The following is a 19,881-nucleotide window of genomic DNA, read 5'->3' as shown; positions in this document are numbered from 1 at the left end:
GTACATGCCCTTGACCGGAATCGAACCTGGGACCTTTCAGTCCGCAGGCCGACGCTCTATCCACTGAGCCAAACTGGTTTCGGCCATTTCTTAAATCTAGTAGTTTTTTGGTGGAGTCTTTGGGGTTTTCAATATACAATATCATGTCATTGGCGAATAATGAGAGTTTTACTTCCTCCTTTCCAATTTGGATGCCTTTTATTTCTTCTTCTTACCTGATCGTTGTGGCTAGAACTTCTAGTACTATGTTGAATAAGGGTGGTGAAGCAGACATCCCTGTCTTGTTCTTGTTCTTAGGGGAAATGGTTTTAGTTTTTGCCCATTGAGTATGATGTTGGCTGTAGTTTTGTCATATATGGCCTTTATTATGATGAGATATGCTCCCTCTATTCCCACTTTGCTGAGCGTTTTTATCAAAAATGGGTGTTGGATTTTGTCAAATGCTTTTTCTGCATCTATTGATATGATCATGTGATTTTTGTCTTTCAATTTGTTCATGTGATGTATCACGTTCATTGATTTTCGAATATTGTACCAGCCTTGCATCCTAGAATAAATCCCCTTTGGTCCTGGTGTATGATCTTTTTAATATATTGCTGGATCCAGTTTGCTAATATTTTGTTGAGGATTTTAGCATCTATATTCATCAGGGATATTGGCCTGTAATTCTCTTTCTTTATGTAGTGTTTTTATCTGGTTTTGAAAGTAGGATAATGCTGGCTTCATAAAAAGCTTGGAAATGTTCCCCCCTCTTGGATTTTTTGGAATAGTTTGAGGAGGATAGGTGTTAGTTCTTCTTTGAATGTTTAGTAAAACTCCTCTGTGAATGCATCCAGATCAGGGCTTTTGTTTGCTGGGACTTTTTTGATTACTGCTTCTATTTTATCAGTTGTTATTGGCCTATTCAGGTTTTCTGATTCTTCCTGATTTGATTTGGGAGATTGTATTTTTCTAAGAATTTGTCCATTTCATCCCATTGTGGGGGTTTGCAAATTCTTCAAGTATATTTAATGCTGATTTTAGTTCACGAATTCTTCATGTTCATCTAATCTGCTACTAATCTATTAACTTTTTTAAAAGGAGGGATTATTTTAGTAAAATATAACATGTACAGAAAAGTGCATAAAACACAAATTTACAACTAAATTAAGTATGTTAAAGTCAATGTCTGTGTCACAATCATAGAAATAGAAAATGTCCAGCTCTCCCAGAAGTTTGTCCTCTCACAAGCACAACCCTTTCTTTCCCCCAAAGTTACCACTACCCTGACTTTATTTAACACTGCCTTACATCACTAAACATATGCATATGGACCTGTCTCCCTTTGCTTACCACTTTGTTTCTGAGATGTCTCTGTATTGCTGCATGGAACTGTAGTTCATTCATGTTCAGGGCTGCTATGTCTAATGTCAGGTTCCCAATGCTTTGGCTGTTCTCGGTCCTTTTCATTTCCATATCACTATGATTTCATTTACATAAAGAACAAAACAGGCAAAAGTATAGAGTTTTATATGAAGGGTTTTGGGCCCTTAAATTAGATGAAAGGTTAATGACATGACTTTTTCAGGATCCACATTTTACTTATTGTTGAATAAAGAAGCAAAATACAATATAATACAGTATGATCCCATGAAAACAAAAACATGTCTTTGCACTTACGCAGCTATACACTGTACATATTTATCTCTTCAAATAATCCTAGAATTCTAGAAGCACCAAGCTGCTACCAGTGGTTACCTATGGTATGTGGGAATGGGGCAGAGTGCAGGAGGGCGGGAAGGTCTGTGTTGTAGGGGAGGAGCTATGTGGGCAGATACCTTCACATTTTACTTTTTCCTTTATTTGTTTGTATATAAATCTTTACAGTAAGAATTCTTTCTTTTTTTTTAAACAACATCAGTGAAAGTCATATTATCGAAAGAAGAAAGGAATGAGGATTTGCTTTGGGTGTAGCAGGCTCCCCATCAGGCTCTTGTCAGCTGTGCTGTGGTGGCTGCCATTACCCTCCAGAGCATGGCAGAGCCAACCTAAGGTGGTCGTAATGCTCTTCTTTGTTTAGGACACTTTAATGGTTGGTTTTCAGCGCATGGAAACATGGCTTTAAACAGCAGTGCCCAAATTCAAGACACATTGATTGCAAACAATTCTAGGAGTCAGGCTGCTGCCCCTTGAGACTGTGTGGGACACAGGGAAAGTCCAGAGCAGAAGGTAAAGGTAACCGCTATCCCACATGCCCTGGGAACCAGATGGATTCCTGGCCTTCTCATCTCCTCAAGAGAAATGGGGTTGGGGAAGAGGCGGGTGGAAGCAAGGGGAAGAGATGATTCATGGGCCAATGGAGCCTGCAGTGATCAGAGGCTTCCTTCCCTTCAGGCTTCAGCTCTACTGATCTCCGGTCTCATCCTAGGCCTGCTTCTCAAGCTGCATCCACTGCAAGATCATCTCTTCAGTTCAGAGCAGTAGTTGCATGAAGTCTAATGATCTAGTGCTCATTATGTATGTGTCCATCATTGTGCTCGCAACAACCCCTTACAGGGGCTACTATTCTTACAGGTGAGAAACAGAGGCCCACAGGGGAGAAATGGCTGGAAGTGGCAATTAGAACCATCCCATTCAGTCTGACTTCCCAGCCTGCACTCTTAACCTCTAAACTCTAAGGCAGGGCACTATTAAGAGGTGATTCCAGAGTGAGCGGGCAATGGGTTGGCCACCCAGTACAAAAAGACATCCACTGGAATAGGACAGTATCTATTTTGGCTCTGTCCCTGGACAAGCCCTTTTCTCCTTTTGAGCCTGGATATTCACATCTGTAAAATGGGACAATACTTTTTTTTAGGGTTGTACTGAATTTTAGAAATTGGATGTATAGAGAACCTCCTAGCAGCTGAAGCACTGAGGCATCCAATAAAAAGCCGCCATCATCATCACCACATCCTCATTACCACTTGAACTAAGGCATTCCTTTCTCTCCTCTTCCTAGTGAGCCAGAGTAGAGCCCTGAATGACTCCTATAGGAAACTAGGCAAGATCTACCCAAGGCCTGCTCAGAGTGGTGAGTAGAAGGAGGTGGGAAGGAGTCTTTACAGGTTCTCCACTTTGCACCTGTCCTGCAAGGTGCCCAGGGAGGTGTCCCTTCTTCCCATCCCCGTGGCCACCTCCCTAGTTCAGGCCTTGCTCCTGGAAGGCTTCCTGACTCCAATCTGTGCCCACATAACAACCACTGAGATCCCTGACTCCCCAGCTTAAGAACCTTCCCCATTTTCTTACTGCAGCTTACCCCAACCTGGCCTTCTAAGGCAGCGGTCACCAACCTTTCGGACCTCACGGACCATCGGTTGGTGACGCTGTTCCAAAGGTTTCCTTAAACCAGCAGTCACCAACCTTTTGGACCTCGCAAACCACCAGTGGTCCACAGACCACCGGTTGGCGACCACTGTTCCACGGAGTCACCAACTGCTTAAACACAGGCTCTCCCTGCTCCGGAACACCCTGCCCTATGGCAGTTCTCCACCTTTCCAGCTTACCCTGGTCCACTGGCCAAGAGTGCCTCCCCTGGAGCACACCCTCTCCCCTTAATCGACTCTTACTCCTCCTCTGAAGTCCTGTTCAAATCCCCTGGAATTGATCCCCCTAGCCCCCACCCACACACACACCCAGGGTTCAAGATGCCCTCCCCTGCCTCACTACATTTTGTTTTTCAGGTGCTTTAGGAAAAATTAAGATAATTTACTGCTTTATAAATCTGTCTTCCCTACTATCTTTTCCTACTCTAGGTCAGGGACCAGACTCCTCTGCATGGAACTGTCACAATGTCTAGCACATAGTAGGTGCTTAGTAAATGTTAGAGCATGAATAAAGACAACTGCATCTCAGTAAAAGGAAAAACTTTCTAAACCCCATTATCTGTGAACTACCGAACTTTGTGACCTTTGAGGCCATTTGCAATAGGTTTTGTGTGTGAAGGCCCTTTGTAAACTGTGAAGTGCAGTCCACAAATCTTGGCTCCTGGTATTCCCCAAACTCTGAGACCGGGGACTGAAGGCTGGGGCTACAGGTCCTCAGACTCTGGGAGGTTTCGGACCCAGCCCTGGGCCACTCTGTTGAAGTTGGGTCTGAGGCGGAGAAGTTCCAAGCCACTGGTGAGCTCTGGGAGGAAGGGGGTGCCTGTCCTGGACGTGGTCTCCCCCACCAGGGGTCCTCCAAACGGCACGGGGGTCCTAGGGGAAGAAGAGCAGCAGGAGAGGTGGGCTGGGAAGGAACAAGATGGCAGCACACTGACATGCGGGTCTAGGTGGGGCCTCTCCCTGCCTCTCTCCGGGACTCAGTTTTCCCTTCTGTACAGCAAGGTTTGGGATGGCTTGTTGCTTAGAAATTGGAGCCAAGTTTTCAGAGTTGGGATTGGCTTGTCCTAAGCAGAACTCTAGGTTCTCCATAAGCAAGCTCCAGAAGGCAGCAGAGTTGGAACAGGGTGTTTCCTTTGTCTTTTCATCTCCCCTCAGAGAAACATGCCACAAACTGAAGTAAAAGGGGAGGACGAGAAAGAGCATTGAGAATCAGGGAAGTGCAGATTACAACAGACCTGCATTTCTAACCATAAGACTGGCAAGAAGAAATGATTGGATAACGGGGCAGAGCTTCACTCATATACTACTGTTTGGAGGGCACACTGGTGCCGCTCCCTTGGAGGATAGTTTAGCAGGATCATTTTAATCTGAAAATATGCAAATTCTGCCATCCAGCAACTCTACCTGTAAGCATATGGCTTCGGGAAGCACATGCACATACGCACAAGGAAGCAGATACGAGCAGGGATTAGTGACAAGCCAGAAACAACCCAGGGTCCATTGGCAGAGGAATGGACACAACAGAAGTAGTGTAGTCACATGATGGAATATTATACAGTAGCTCAAAAGGAATGAAAAGATCAATATAAAGTAGGGTAGATTTTAAAAGCGTAATGTTGAGTGAAAAAAGCAAGCAAGTTACAAAAAGATGCAAAGTATTAAAACACATGTATACACACAAAACAATGCTATATCCCCTATAGGTATGTGGCTGCTCTTAGAAAATGTTCTGAAAACTTACACACCAACCTGACAACAATGTTACCTTTGGAAAGGAAACTGGGATTGAGGACAAAGAAACCCTTCTTTTTGTAGTTGCATAGTTTGTTTTTAAGAGAATGTAAGTATGTGACTTTAAAACTATTCTTTAATTTTAAGAGAAATAAAAAGCATTTATCATGTGCTGTTTTCTCCACAAGCTGGGCCCAATGGGAAGAGGAGGGTGCTTGCCCCTGGGGTGGAAAGGCAAAACTTGGGCCAGGGCCTGGGTTCCAGCCGAGACAGGGTTTCTGCTTGGACTACCCCAGCTGTGGCAGCAACAGCCAGGCCCCCTAGGGACAGGCTGGGATGTTTCCAAGCCAATGCAAGCCTCACAATTGGACTCTTGACTAGGAGCCCAGAGACCTGGCTCCTGAGCACAGCTTGGCCACCAACACTGCTGTTCCTCCTCAGTCTGCCTCAGTTGGCCCTTCTGCCCCAGAAGGATCTAGGTTCAGGGCTCCCTAAGACCCTTCTGCTGATGAGAATGTGCCTGTCTGTCATACCTGAGGTTTAGATGGATGGGGCTGCAACCTGAGCTGGCCAGCCTGGAAGCTGGCTGTCAGGACTGAATGTCTGCTGAGGGTTTTAAATAGCTGGGCAGGCAGGGTCTGACGGCCCCAGGAGGTGAGAGAGCACAGGCCTGGCTGGCGAGAGACCCCAGAACATCTGCCAATGGCTCATGGCTCACACAACACCCGTTGGGTATAATTCTTTCCATCAAGGCCCTCCCTGACTTAGAGGGCAGTCACATGCCGCCTCAGCAGTCTTCTCTCAAAGCTCATCACCCCCATTTCCTTCAGCTCTTCCTCAGGGGGCCTGGTCTCCAGGCCCTGGCGCCACCCATCAATTTTTGTCAGACAGACATAGTCTCCACGTGTGGTCTGAGCAGATGCCAGAAGAGCTGGACTGTGGCCTCCTCTCCACGGACCCTCCACTTTCACACTTACTGTGGTCCAAGCCAGAGGAGCATTTTTCAGAAATAGCATCAGTCTGAGGAAGCCAATTGCAATTGAAATCTATCCCCCAGCCCAAGGTCTTCCTCCAGTGCCAAGCTCCTGTCTTGATCCCTACGATTTGTTTCTGAGCCCTCAGGGCAGAATGTTAAATATATCCTTTTATTCCCCATTAGCTTTTCCAACTATCATTTCAACCTGTAAATAATAATGATAATAATAGCAGCTCTTGTTTATTGAGAGCTTATTGCTTGCCAGAAACTTTGGCTATGGCTTCTTATGTGATCCTCACAACAATCTTATGAAGTAGGTACAATAATAGTCTCATTTTACAGATAGGGAAATGGAGGCTCAGAGGTTAAGTCACTTTCCCAAGGTCACACAGTCAGGTTAGGAATCTGCATTTAAGCCCACGTTGAGGCCCCATGCTGTAAACAGTATAAACCACTCCTCTGTGACCCTCATCTCCAGTATTCGTCTCACTGCTACTCCCTGCTTTGGTGCAGCCTCAAAGCCACTTCCTAGGCATTGATGAAAATGAGGAACAGGCTGCGCTATCTAGGACGGGTGAGATCTGGGGGTCCCACCCGGGAAGGACGCATACCTCTATGAGCATCAAAGAGGGGGCACACAGTAGTGATGGAGAACAAGAAACCAAGCTCTGGAGACAGCCCAGACTTGGACCCCAGCCCTGCCCTGCACGTTCTTGTTTTGGGACTTTGGGCAGGTTGCTGATATTTCTAAACAGGTCTCTTCACAGGCAGAATAGGGAAAACTGTAGCACCAGCCTCACCCTGTTGTGGGGAGGATCCAATGAGAGGTGTGGCACAGTCCCTGTACATTTATTGAGGACCTACTATGTGCTGAGGCCAAGAGCTCAATAAATGTTTATAACGTGTTCAGATACAGCCTGGCATGTAGAAAGTGCTCAGGAAATTCAGCTACTGCTGTGGTTATGATTGGCACCTGTGCACCCTCCCGCTCTCTCCCCAAGCTGCCCACCCTGCCTTACTTGTTGAAATTCCGATACTGTGCAGGGCTGGGAGTTTGACTTCGGCCATTGCTCTGGTAGTCCCGGTAGCTGACAAACTCCTGCCACGGGCAGTGGTAGCCCTTGGGGATGACCGTGTGGTTGAACTTCTCTGGCGGGATGCTCTTGAGTGGCTCGGCATAGCCTGGAGGTGAGCACGGCATTCGGGTTCCTTTCTCCCTGGGCCCCCAAACACCCATACCCACCTCAGAAAGGGGTTGGGGGAGGGAAGACTGAAGGTGGGAAAAGGGAGTGTATATGGGGTGTGGCAGGGAGGGTGATGCCAAAAGTTATTCCCTCAAAAGGTAACCTTCCCCATCTCTGGGAACAAGGAGGATTGGAGTAGGGGAATTACCAGTTGAGGTTCAGCTTCTAATCTTGACTTGCTGTGTGATCTGGGGTGCGTTGCTGCTCCTCTTGGGTTAGGTCCATGGAGGGGGGGGTGTGTTCGGATAGGGAAGGGGGTGGACTAGATGCTCTGGGCTCTCTTCCTGCCCCACTGTGGAGCAGCGTGCCCACACTCTGATTCCTACCCCATAACCCTGCCCTTCCTCTTTGGTCCAGATTGGGGAGGCCACTCACCTGGTGCCAGGGCGCTGGGGCTAGGGGCGCGCTTCACCTGGGAAGCTTCAGGCTGGGCATCCTCAGGGTCCCCGGCTGGGAAGATGTGGAGCTCTGAGTGGCAGTTCTGCAACTCCAGGCTGTTGGCAACCTGGGAAATGGATAGCCTTGATATTGCCAGACCCCATCACCCAGCGTCCCTCTTGTGGGGTCTCCCTCCACACTCACTGTCCCTGGTTCTGCTGTTCCAAGTCACCGTCCCCTAGGTGCTCTTCCAGCCACCGTCTGGGAGTGGGGTAGGCAAGGGGCCAGGGATCACCCTCCACAAAAAAGAGGGGCACATAATCCTAGCACCTACCTCCTGGAGATGTTGGGGGGCGTGTTATGAGTGAATTGTGCAGTGCCCTAAACCCAGTGCCCAGGACAGAGAGATACTTTGTATATAGTTGCTACTATAATATTAACCCTGGGCAAATAACCTCCCTGAACTCAGTTTCCCTCTCTGTGAAATGGAGATGATGATAATCTCACTTTTTGAGCGAAAAATGAGCTGATAACATTTAAGTTCTTAGCTACCTTAGATACATAGCAAAGGTAAGTGTTTGTTATCTTCATTATTCTGCCATAAAACTCAGTTGCCTCCTGTCTTATCCAGAAATTGGGTGGAGTACGGATGAGATGCCCCTGCGTTCATTAGGGTGGCCGAAACTGCCTGCTGCCTTTTTGAAGCCTGAGGATAAGCATCCTTGCCTCCGTTCCCTACCAGCTGACTGGTCTGCGGTCTTGTCCTTCTTCCAGTGGGAAGCAGAGAAAGGGGCATTCTGTGTTTTCCATCTTAGATCAGGTCGAATCTAATTTAGCTTGCTGCAAATTCAGCCCAGCACACATGACTATTTTTCAGCACTATTGGTAGGAGCTGGAGCCCCTTCACTCTGCAGCTCCCCCTGCCCACTCCATGTTATATTTTGTCTTGGGAGAGAGATGTGCATTGAAGACAAAACTTCTAGGTTCACACAGCAAGGCCAGGGGGTCAGTCTGATGGGAATATCACAGCCCTCTCTAGCTGGAGCTTGAGGGACTGCCCAGGTGCCAGAGGTCCTCACCTGGCTATTTGGTTTTAGGCAAACCGCTGGCCTCTCTGGGCCTCAGTTTCCCTATGAGCACAATGGCGTCTTACCTCCCGCTGGCTGGCAGCAAGCTCAAAGGTGAATTTCTGCACACGGCGCTGTCTCTTCTGGAAGAGGAGGGATCCTCGGTTGTTGCGTAGCGATAGCTCCTCCATCATTAAGTCCTGGGGCATGCTCAGCTTCTTGCCCAGGTCCAGCAAAGGGACTGCAGGGAGAGGCCAGGCCACTCAGAGACACTTCTAAGGATATCTCCTCATGGCACTGTCCGTGGTGTGTGAGAATGCCGGCTTCTCCCCACACTTGCCAACGCTGAGTGCCATCATTCAGTGGACTCTGTCCACCTGGTGGGCAGAGATGACACCTCAGAGTTTAATTTGCATGTGTTTAACAGTGAAATGAGCATCGTTTCAGATGTCCTTTAGCCATTTGTATTTACTTATTCCATGGATTTCCTGTGCAGCTCTTTGCCCACAGCGGTGGAGGTAGTGAGAAATGGCCAGGTCGTCGATATCTTTAAAGGTAAGCCCTGGGTAAGGGATACGAAAGAGAGAGGGTAGAGTGGAGGGCGACAGCAGGCTTTCTGGCCCGAGTCACTGGAAGGTTGGAGCGGCCACTCCCTGAGATGTGGAAGGTCTGGAGGAGGAGAAACTGTGGGGAGAGTTGGGAATTCAGTTTAAGATCTCCACCTTTCCAAGTGAGCAAATTTCTGTTTTATATAATGCTTACTACATATTTAAGGCCCCCTAATTTCTTCAAAATTGGGCATATAAGGTTTAAAGAGACTTGTATGTGTCCATGTGGAGAGACTCGAGTTCATGGGAGGTAACTGACCTGAGATAAAGATTGGGGCATAAGAAGAGAAATAAGTGTGATGTTTTCAATGAAGAACATCACACTTATTTCTCCTCTTATAGTTGAGACAATAGCCAGTTTATAGCCTGGGGCTCCAACATTTAGATGGCGGAATGACACAGCCCTGGAGCCCGGGAGGAGCACCCAGTGAGGCAGGAGGAAATCTAGAGCATGGTGTCCTGGAAACCAAATGATTAAAGCATTTCAAGGAAGATGAGCTGATCAACAGACTCAGATGCTGCTGATGTGTCAAGTAAGATGAGGGCTAAATTGATAATGATATTTAGTAATGTGCCGTTACTATTGGTGATCTTCACAGAAGCAGTTGCTGGGAAGTATTGGGTGTCAAAGCCTTATTGGAGAGGGTTCAAGAGAAAATGGACAGAGGAACCGTTGGGCCACACCACGAGGAAGCAATGAGCCAAATCTAGGACGTGGAACATTCTACAGGGCAACTGGCCTGGTTTCTTCAAAAGAGTGAGTGACATGGGAAAAATAAGTGGGGGTTGTTTTAGATTAAAGGAGATTTTAGGGACATAGCAACCAAATAGAAACAATGGCCCTTATTTGAATCCTCATTATAACAAAGTAGAAGATTGGAGAAAGTTGACTGAGACTGGTTATTAGTATTGCTAATTTTGTTTTGTGTGCTGATAACTTTGTGGTGTGTAAGGAAGTCATTTTTATGATTTTTATGCATTCGGAAGTATTTAGAGCATGAGATGACATACTCTTTGGGATTTGCTTTGGATTCCGGGAATGAAAGGAGGGCCATGGGGATTTGCACTCTCCTTTTACGTGTGTTTGGAAATTGGCTTGGTAAAATGTTAGAAGAAGAGAAGGGGAAGAAAGTAGAGACAACTGCTTTGAGGAGCTGTGCTCTAGACCAGCGGTCTCCAACCCTTCCGACCTCACGGACCACCGGTTGGCGACCACTGCTCTAGACCTTGGCTGAAGGCAGCTGTGCAATCAGGAGGGGTTGCTTGTTTATTTGTTTGTTTCTAAAGAGGGAGAAATAACAGCATGTTTGTTAGCTGATGGGAAAATTTGACAGTGCAATAGAGAGAGTGGAGAATTACTGAAGAAATATCTGTCCTTGAGTAAGAGAGAGGGAGGGAGGGCATCCAGTGCCCAACTAGAAGGATTGGCTTCAGACTGGCAAGGAGAGTTCATCTACCACATCAGGAAGGAAAACTGAGAACATGGACATAAGGCCAAGCAATGGACAGCTGTGGAGGGGGCAGCTTGCAGATGTTCTCTTCTGGTGACTTCACTTTTCTCAGTGAAATAAGGTCATTAACTGAGAATGAAGATGGGGGAGGAGGCATTGGAGGGTTGAGGAGAGAGGTTGCCAAAGTTTTCTGAGAGTAGCATGGGTGGGTGAACAGGCCGGGGAGATGGACATGGTCACCAGGCAGCACTGAGGCCAGTCAGGGGCTGTGACTCATTCCATTCAGTGGATTCCTACAGAGCCTTTTAAAAAAGGAGGTTGATGTTTTTTTCTTTTTCTTTTTTTAATATATTTTTTTATTGATTTTTTACAGAGAGGAAGGGAGAGGGATAGATTAGAAACATCGCACTGTGGCAGTAACCGGAATCTCACAGATGAACATTTTTTTTTAAAATATATTTTATTGTTTTTTTACAGAGAGGAAGGGAGAGGGATAGAGAGTTAGAAACATCAATGAGAGAGAAACATCGATCAGCTGCCTCCTGCACACTCCCCACTGGGGATGTGCCCGCAACCAAGGTACATGCCCTTGACTGGAATCGAACCTGGGACCCTTGAGTCCACAGGCCGATGCTCTATCCTCTGAGCCAAACCGGTTAGGGTTGATGTTTTTTTCATTCTTTCAGCAGATATAGAGAGAGGACCTTCTACATGTTAGGGGCATAAAGAAATCTGCTGTAGGTTAGAAGGGGGAAAAGTACGTTTCAAAAAAATCTATATTCTAAGGTCCCACTTGTATATTTAAAAAAATAAATATATGTTCATACATGCATTGAAAAATCTGCAAGGACCATGTCTAATATTAGCAGTGATGACTTATGGGACATAAAAAGATGGAGGGCTAGAAACTGTAATTGTTTGCACTGTTATTTTTTTAAAACAAGAAAATGTACTGCACACTTAAAAATACAAAAAAAGAGAAAGAAACAAAAACATAAAAAACAAATACATAACAAAAAGTCTCCTGGCATTATATTCTCAAATATTATGCAGACAAACAGAGCTTAATATTTTTTTAAAAAAAGAAAAGAAAAAAAGCTATAGACAAAACCCATTTCACTAAGCAATTCTGGCATTCATTCTTGGGGAGAAAAATGGAATAAATATGCCGAAGATATAAGTACAAGAAGGTTTATTACAGTGAGGTTTCAAATTACGAAACCTGGGATCAGTCTGTGGTGGATGCTGCCAAGGTGCCCTTTATCAGTGGTTGACAGCCCACAACTGCCACCTTCTGCAAAGAACTGCCCAAGTGAACAGAAGGGGTCATGATCCTTGCTGAAGATGGGATGAATTCTGTGGCACCCCCAGGGTCAGACTGAATCTGAGCTACAGCTGAGCCCACATCCTTGCTCAGCAATTTCCCCTGCCCTGTCTGTCCTACTTCACTTCCCTTCTCCTGAGAGTGCAACCTCAATAAGTCACTTGCTCAAGAATCCTCAGGCTCTGCTCCTAAGGGTTCCACCCTGAGACGAGCCTTCATGACACCATTTGAAGGTTTGTATGAATATAAATATATATAACATATGACATGCTAGGGAAGCAGGGGGAGGTGGTGAGGATGGAAAGGAGTCTGTGGTATGCTGCTAAGTGAAAAGAAATTTAAGTTGAAGAACACAGTGTATAGTCTTTAGACCACACGTGTGTATTTGCATTTATATAAATATGTTTATATATGAACAGAAAAAGGATTGACACAAATACTAGAACATTGGTTATCTCCAGATGGTTCTACTAGAAGGAACTTTCACTTTCAAAGTCCTTCATGTCTGTTTTGTCTGAATATTTTCTAAAATGACTAGAGGCCCAGTGCATGGATGTGTGCACCAGTGGGGTCCCTCGGCCTGGCCTGTGGGGATTGGGCCAAAACTGGCTCCCTCACATCCCCTGAGGGGTCCCAGATTGCGAGAGGTGGTTCTCGGGTGACACAGCCCAGAATCGGGCTCCCTCCTCTCTGGTTCCGGTGCATCACCCGAGAACCACAGCTGCCAAGTCACCGCAGCTCAGCAGCTCCTGGTAGTCAGTGTGTGTCATAGCTACCAGCCGGTTGGCTGGTCGCTTAGGCTTTTATATGTATAGATGTGTTATTTGTATAACCATATAGTAAAGAAGCAGATTTGGAGTGAAATCTCGGTTATATCACCTACCAGGATGTGTGACCACCTATCTCCTCTGGGCCTCAGTTTCTCATCTGCTAAATGGTGATAATAATGTCTAATTGACAGAGTTGTTGTGGAGGTCATGTAACATAAAGCATCAAAGCTCTTAGCACAGTATCTGACACATGGTAAGCACACAGTAATGGTATTTTCATTATTCTTACTCTGCAATGGGTGTCTTTTGGTAGCAAAACCATGAGGTAGTTTTTGTTTTGTTTTTTTTACTTTATATTTTTCTTTAGTTTCAAAATTGTCTTTAAGTAATAACATAGCAATAGTCAACATTTTACATATTTCCAGTCTGGCATAAATGATGTGTGCCAATATTTTGGGATCAAATTAATTGCTTAGAAGAGAGAATGCATAGCCCTATTCTTCTGGTTAGAGCACCAACCAACACTTCACAAAGTTGTGTGTTTCAGCACATGAAATCATGGAATAAAAGAAAAAACTTGACTCCCACAAAAGGAGGCAAGAACACATAAAACAGGTTAAGAGGACGACTCACATATGCTTAAGTACTTCTTAGGCAAAACCTAGCAGTGAACTTAGGGTTTATCAGAGCTCGGCTCACTGTCCATCTGTGTCGGAATAACCCAGGTGCTGGTCTAAAAGGCAATGCATGGCCCCCTCCCCAGGTCCACTGAGTCAGAACCCCTGGGGTGGATGCTGGCAATCTGCATTTTAACCAACACCATGTCACTGTTATTGACATGAAAGTTTGAGAGGCCTGACTTAGTTGAATTTGCTTTTTTTAAATTCTTGAAATGCTCTAAAGTAGGCCAAGTAAATAGACTCCAAAATTATGCCAAGAGTTCTGAGAGGTCTTATAAAGTTGATAAATGTGTATTTTAGATGATTTATGCATTAGGATGAGTCGGTTTTTAAATGAAATGGTTTGAGTCCAACTGGGGTAGCCTGTTCTTGCCACCTGCCCACTTTCCCCCCAACCCCTGTCTCTTGCCGTGGGGACTCGGTGAGACGCAGTTTCAACAAGCAAGGACAAGCGTGTGGGGAGCTTGGGTCTGCAGTTAAGGCTGGATCTGGGATCAGAGCCCGCCCAGTTCCATTTGAGACTGAGGCAAGGACTTAGCTGGGGCCAGGCTTGGTCTAGGGCACGCAACTGCAGCTTCTGGGTGTGAGGACAGCAGGGCAATGCCCTTCCCAATGCTTTGGGGAGCTTCCAGCCCAGGTAGCAGATTCCACAGGCACTCCCTTGGGGCTGGCCTGGAACTCACACCTGTTTTTGTAGGCCTGGGGCCAGCAGACCTGAGTGACTGCAATCTGGGACCAAAAAAGGATGGGGTCTGAGGAATGCACAAAGGCTGGGTCCACCTTACCTGGTCCAGCTTGGTCCCCCATGGCAGCCATCACTGGCTCCTTCTGCTCCTTGGGGATCATCCTGTAGATGAGATGATCCACAAATGGGCCAGGCCGCCTCCATTGCCCTCCCAGGCCTCCTTCAAGTCCCTGGCCCACTCAACTCCAGCCCACCCCAAGGTCTCAAGCAAGGGCTGTCTGAGCTGGGTGGGCCTTTGGGGTCTCTACATACAGAGGAGGAGGCTGAGTCCAGGGAGGGTGAGGGAGATGCTCAGTGCTTCCATGCAGCTAGAGAAGCACTCTCTCTTTAGGGGGTAAACTCTGGGACATTACGGGTGGGAGGTGGGGGTCTCAAACTATTTTCATCCACTGATGTAGGTGAGCTCTGATCAGTGGCTGAAAGAAGTTGGAGGTTTACATCAGGGGGAGAAGGGGTATAGGTGGATAGGCATGGGTGACACTGGGGTCTGCAAGGCTGGCCCTCCCTTCCTTTCCCTAGTACTTGGCCCTAAGACTTGAGGGCACAGGCTGGTCCAAGGAAGCTGAGAAAACCATCATCCCCTCCTATACCCTCACCCCAGAACTGACTTTCATGATGCTCCCTTTTATTTTAATAATGTTTTTATTTTAAAATTACAGTTGACACACAAAATTATATTAGTTTTAGGTGTATGGCATAGTGATTAGATAGTTATACAACTTACAAAGTGATCACCCCAATAAGTCTAGTACCCCATGGTGCTCTCTTCTTTCTCACCCTTCTCTTTCTCCTCCTCCACCCCCCCCCCATTTGTATCTCATGACACTTTCTAGGAAATTTGCAAATAAAATGAGGTTCAGAACCTCCCCCAAACCCCTGCAGGCCCCAAGTCCAAATCCCCAAACTTGCCCCCCAAAAGAGGAGGCAGATCCTTTGAACCCCCAACAGATTACACACCCCTGTTACACACCTCTGCTTTTTTCCAGATTTTCCTATATTCCTTCCTACCGTCTGTACCCCCACACTCACTCCCAGCCTAGGTCAGTGGGCACTGAGCTGGGTAGCTTGGCAGCTAATCAGTGTCTCTGACTCCCTCTATAACTGTGAGCAAGTTGCTTTCCAGCTCTGTGACTCAGTTTCCCCCTCTGTAACATAAAGGGTTGGGCTAGATCATGGGGATCCATGGATGGGCTTCAAAAGCATCCGTGAGCCCCCTAAAATGATTCAAACATGAGCACGTCTGCACGCATTTGGGTGAGGGTCATGAGATGATTGAGAGAGCTCCGGCTGTGACCCCTAAGGACTCCACAGTCCGCAGACCTGTTTCTCAATCATCACCCCCCTTTTCAGAAATTCACATACATTGGGAAGGGCCCCTCATTTTCCAGACAGGCACCCTACTTCCCTCTACTCCCTAAAAATCTTGGAATCCTGAGCAGAGCCATTAGCTAACCCCCACCATGAATCCTAGCCACCCCTTCCCCATTTAACCTAGAGTAACCTAGGCTTAGAATCCCTCCCTTCCCAACTCAGGATTCAGGCTTCAACAAGGCCCCACACTCCCCAGACTCTGCAGTCCCTTCCCCTTCTTGGACAGGAAGGGGCTCTGGGAATTGGCTCATCTCCTCCACCCACTCCCCACAGCTCCTCAAATTCCCCTAGGATCCTGGTACCTGTGCGCTGGGACCACCGTGGGCAGAGAGAATATCAGACCCTCAAGATTAACACCTCTGTCGAGGAGCTGAGAGTTGGGTGGTCAGTGTCTGTGCAGCCGTTGGGCAGTCAGAGAGCTGAGTGTGCCCTGCAGCCAGCTCTGGCTTCAGCTGACGAATTGTTCCTGCCTTGTTGTGGCTCACAGCCTTATTTCGGGCTGCAACAGGATCCAGGGACAGATGCTAAAAGCACCAGGCCCCAGGGAAGACAGGTGCCCCAGCAGCAGGCCCTTGCCGACAGAAGGCTTTGCACACACGAACACACAAACGTTCATATGCACACACCAAAGTCACCTGGAAATGCTGAGAGTCAGTCTCCGGTCACTTGAGCTTGCTAATTGTATCCTTAGTGCCTAGAATGGAGCCTGATAGGATTACCATAGATATTTGTTGGATGGAAGGATGGATGGATGGATGGATAGGTAGATGGATGGGTGGATGGATGAATTGTCCTTCAGTATCTTTGTTTGACTTATTCTTTCTTTCCTGCCTTCTCTTCTTTCTGCCTCCTTCCTTCTTCTCTCCCTCCACCTTCTCACATTCTCTGAGCCTCTATGGACTGTAAATAAATAAGGCAGGACTCCGTGCTCAAGGAGCTCAGCCAGGCCCAAGTCAGGCCCGTAAATAAGCCTTTGAGACGCATCATGGGAAATGCTCTGGGAGGACCCAGGGGAGGGTGCCATCAGCTCAGCCTGGGGGTGGGGAAGGCTTCCCAGAGGAAGAGACATTTGAGCTGGGCCTTGAAGGCTGAGTGGGAGTTCACTGGGCAGAGAGAGGACACAGGAATTGCAGGCAGAGGCCGGGTCATGTATAAAGATGGTAGGAGGTCGGCAAGTAGAGCCAGAACTGGGGGGTGGGGCAGTGCTGAGAGATGAGGCCAGACAGGTGGGCAGGGGCCAGATCACAGCAAGCTTTTCAAAAGGCAAGTGTGCTTTATAAAGAGCCGTGAAGAGTTTAAAGTGGTGGGATGGAGTGGTCAGATTGGCATTTTTCCAAAGATATCTCTGGCTGCCATATGGAAAATGGGGGGTGGGGGGGGCGGGGAAGGGGTCATACTGGAGGCAGGCCTTCACTATGGTCAGGGGAGGGATGGGGTGGCTTAATGGGCAGTGACAGAGGGCATCCATAGGAGGAGAGGGATTTGAGGGGTATTTGGGGAATCACTAGGTCCTTGTGAGAGATTGAATGTGGGAGTTGAGGAGAGGGCCACTCCGGTGTCTGGCTTAGGTGACTAAGGAAGGTAACAGGAGGAGCAGATTGGGCAGGGGGGATACTGCATTCAGGGAAGGTTCCAGCTAAAAATAAAGATTGGGGGAGAGGCATACCAACTACTCCCATGGAAGGGTGGGAGCAGCAAGGATGTACAGGGTCTGGGCAGGGAGATCTGTACCTGTGTGACAGACACTGTCTAAGGACGTATTTCTGACAACCTTAGGAAGAGCCTGGACTTTGCTGTGGACGGCCTGGGTGCAGCTTCCTTCCACTTGGGTTCCTCTGCTCAGCCTCTGCAGGGCCTGAGCGTCCAGATAGGAAGGTGAGGAATGTTCCTAGGGCAGGCATGGCCTCACCTGGGAGCGGGGCCACAGTTCCCTTCTTCGGGCAAAGGATGCCCCCATCAGGAGAGGAGCACTCCTAATGGTTTGTCCTGCTCTCACTAGGATTGTCTGGACTTGAACATTACCTCCTGCTCTTGCCTGGAGCTCTGACCTGCTTCTGAGGAAGCAGCCCAGAGCACTGAGCCCTGCCCCAGCTTGGCCCTGCACACTCCAGTGGCAGTGTCTTGTGGTCAGGGCCTGGGCAATACCACCCTGAGACATCAGCTAGCCCAGCTCACTCATTACACAGATAGGGAAGCTGAGGCCTAAAGAGAAAAGGAGTGGGTTTACCCTGGGTCACCTAGCTAGTAGACGATAGAACCAGGACTTCAACTCAGTGACATCTCTATGGCCTGGAGTTTTTATGTTGTTCCCTATCTCTCCTCATGGTTGCTACTTCTCAAGCTCCCATCCCATGTGTATCAAACATTCTCATCCACCCTAAGTCCAATGGACTGTCCCGTGGTTGGGGAGAAAGGAAGGGCTTTAGACACAGCCGAAAATGACCCAGGAGGCAAAAGGATTCAGGAAGCATTTATTTAGGGCCAGAGCTGAATTCTATAGGAGACAAGAGACAGGACACAGGCAATCTCTAGTGGGTTAGAGGAGAAGATAGGGAGAAGGCAGTGAAGCAAGGGAATAGCCAGACAGAACTGCAGCTTTCCAAGGCTGCCTCCTGCTGGCTCTTTGTGTAAATGCAGGTAGAAGTAGCTGTTCTATGCCACTGTCTCAGCCAGTGGCCTAATAATGTCTCTTCTTTGAAACAGGCCTTAGTTTGGCTTCTATGTTACAAGGGACCCTGAAGCAGGTGAGGACTTTGGTAAATGTGGTCACTCATCATTGACCCCCTCATCTTCCCACCAACAGAGCCCGTGTTCCCAATCCTTATACCCTAGGAACCCTCTGGGATCACTTCTTTATTCCAAAGCACCCCAGTCACATCCTGATCCCCAGCTTCTCCTAGCTTCACTTAAGGGTTCCAGGTCTAACAAGTGAGTTTGGGTTAGGGTAAGTCTACCCCAACCCAAAATCACACTCTATCCTTCATCTTTAGCAACATCCTGGTATCCTTTCACCTACACACCTCTGATCTTCAGCCAGTTCTAACACCACCACCCCCACCTGCACCCCCGCACTTAATATCCTAAAGTAAATATTCTGAACTTCTAGAGGGCATCACAGCCAACTCTGGAAACTGTGGAACTTAGCCAATTCCTTCCCATGTCCCTCTGGGGATTGGAGTCAGAGCCACCAGGATTTAAGGGACATGCTAGAGTCTGCTGCCAGGCTCCCCAAGGTCACTGGGTACTGGGTATTAGCTAGGCCAGAGTGCAATGGGAAAGAGATAGAATAGTGCCTACTCATCTGGGTATGATATGGATGCTGGGGCCTGGAACTGAAGAGTGGGTGCTTCCTAAGAAACCAGAAACATAGGTTGGCTCTGGTCTAACTTCTCACTCACCCACCCAAGCTCACCTGCCCCTGAATTCTGCCCATCCAATTCTCCACTAGTACTCTCCTTCCCTTCCTAATACTGTGGAATGCATTTCAGGACTGGAAGAGCCCTCAGGTCATCTGAGCCAATCCATTTTCTACTAGAATTTCTTCTGTGCATCTGGCCACTGCTTGCGTACATCCTATAACAAGGAAATCTTTGCTTCCCTCTTTCCATGTGGTCAACCTCAAACTCAGGGCCATCAGGTAAAGCCACAGGCTAGCAGAGAGCTCCATGTCAACTCTGAAAGGGCTCAGCTTTGAAAGGGCTGCCATGAAAGGGCCTAGAAGGGATAGATGGGTTGGAGGCACCTATAGCATTTCTAGAGGCCCAAGTCCTGGGCCTGGGGGAAATCATTGCGGTAGAGCTCTCTTCTTGGGCTGCAGTTAAGATGCCCTGGGCAGTTTGAGCTGGGAGGGAGAAAACTATAAGAGAGATCTGGGAGGAGGAATCTTCCTGCCTTTTCTCTCCAGAGGAGCGGGGCACCTTGAGCTGGCCTGGGAGACCTCACTAAAGGTCACGGTGGTAAAAATAGAGCTTGTCTGGGCAGGGATGGAAAACAGCTGCTACTGCCTGGGACTTGGAGCCAGGAAGGAGGATGGTCAAGCCAGGACCTGGATAGGGAACTTAGGCCTAGGATCTTCTGAACATACCCCTCATTTGCCAGACTCCAGAGAGCAGAGCCAGGAAGGGAGGGAGAAGTATGGAACCCTGGAATGCATCAACTCTTCCAAGGCCAGGGGCCTGTGTGTGTGTGTGTG

General features: G+C 47.7%; 1 protein-coding gene across 1 annotated transcript; it reads right to left on the bottom strand.

Annotated features, from left to right (window-relative positions):
* Positions 1–3,393: 3,393 nt before the first annotated feature.
* MYOZ3 (myozenin 3) lies at positions 3,394–16,071 on the bottom strand. Its single transcript, XM_014543100.1, has 6 exons — positions 15,992–16,071; positions 14,359–14,420; positions 8,827–8,981; positions 7,671–7,800; positions 7,071–7,233; positions 3,394–4,217 (listed from the first exon to the last, which is right to left on the bottom strand). Exons 2-6 carry the CDS (start codon positions 14,417–14,419, stop codon positions 4,049–4,051), a joined length of 678 nt encoding a protein of 225 aa, XP_014398586.1. The 5' UTR covers position 14,420; positions 15,992–16,071; the 3' UTR covers positions 3,394–4,048.
* Positions 16,072–19,881: the final 3,810 nt, after the last annotated feature.

The sequence above is a fragment of the Myotis brandtii genome, unplaced genomic scaffold, assembly GCF_000412655.1.
Source record: "Myotis brandtii unplaced genomic scaffold, ASM41265v1 scaffold32, whole genome shotgun sequence".
NCBI classification, from domain to species: Eukaryota; Metazoa; Chordata; class Mammalia; order Chiroptera; family Vespertilionidae; genus Myotis; species Myotis brandtii.
This window is presented reverse-complemented; position numbering and strand designations above follow the sequence as displayed.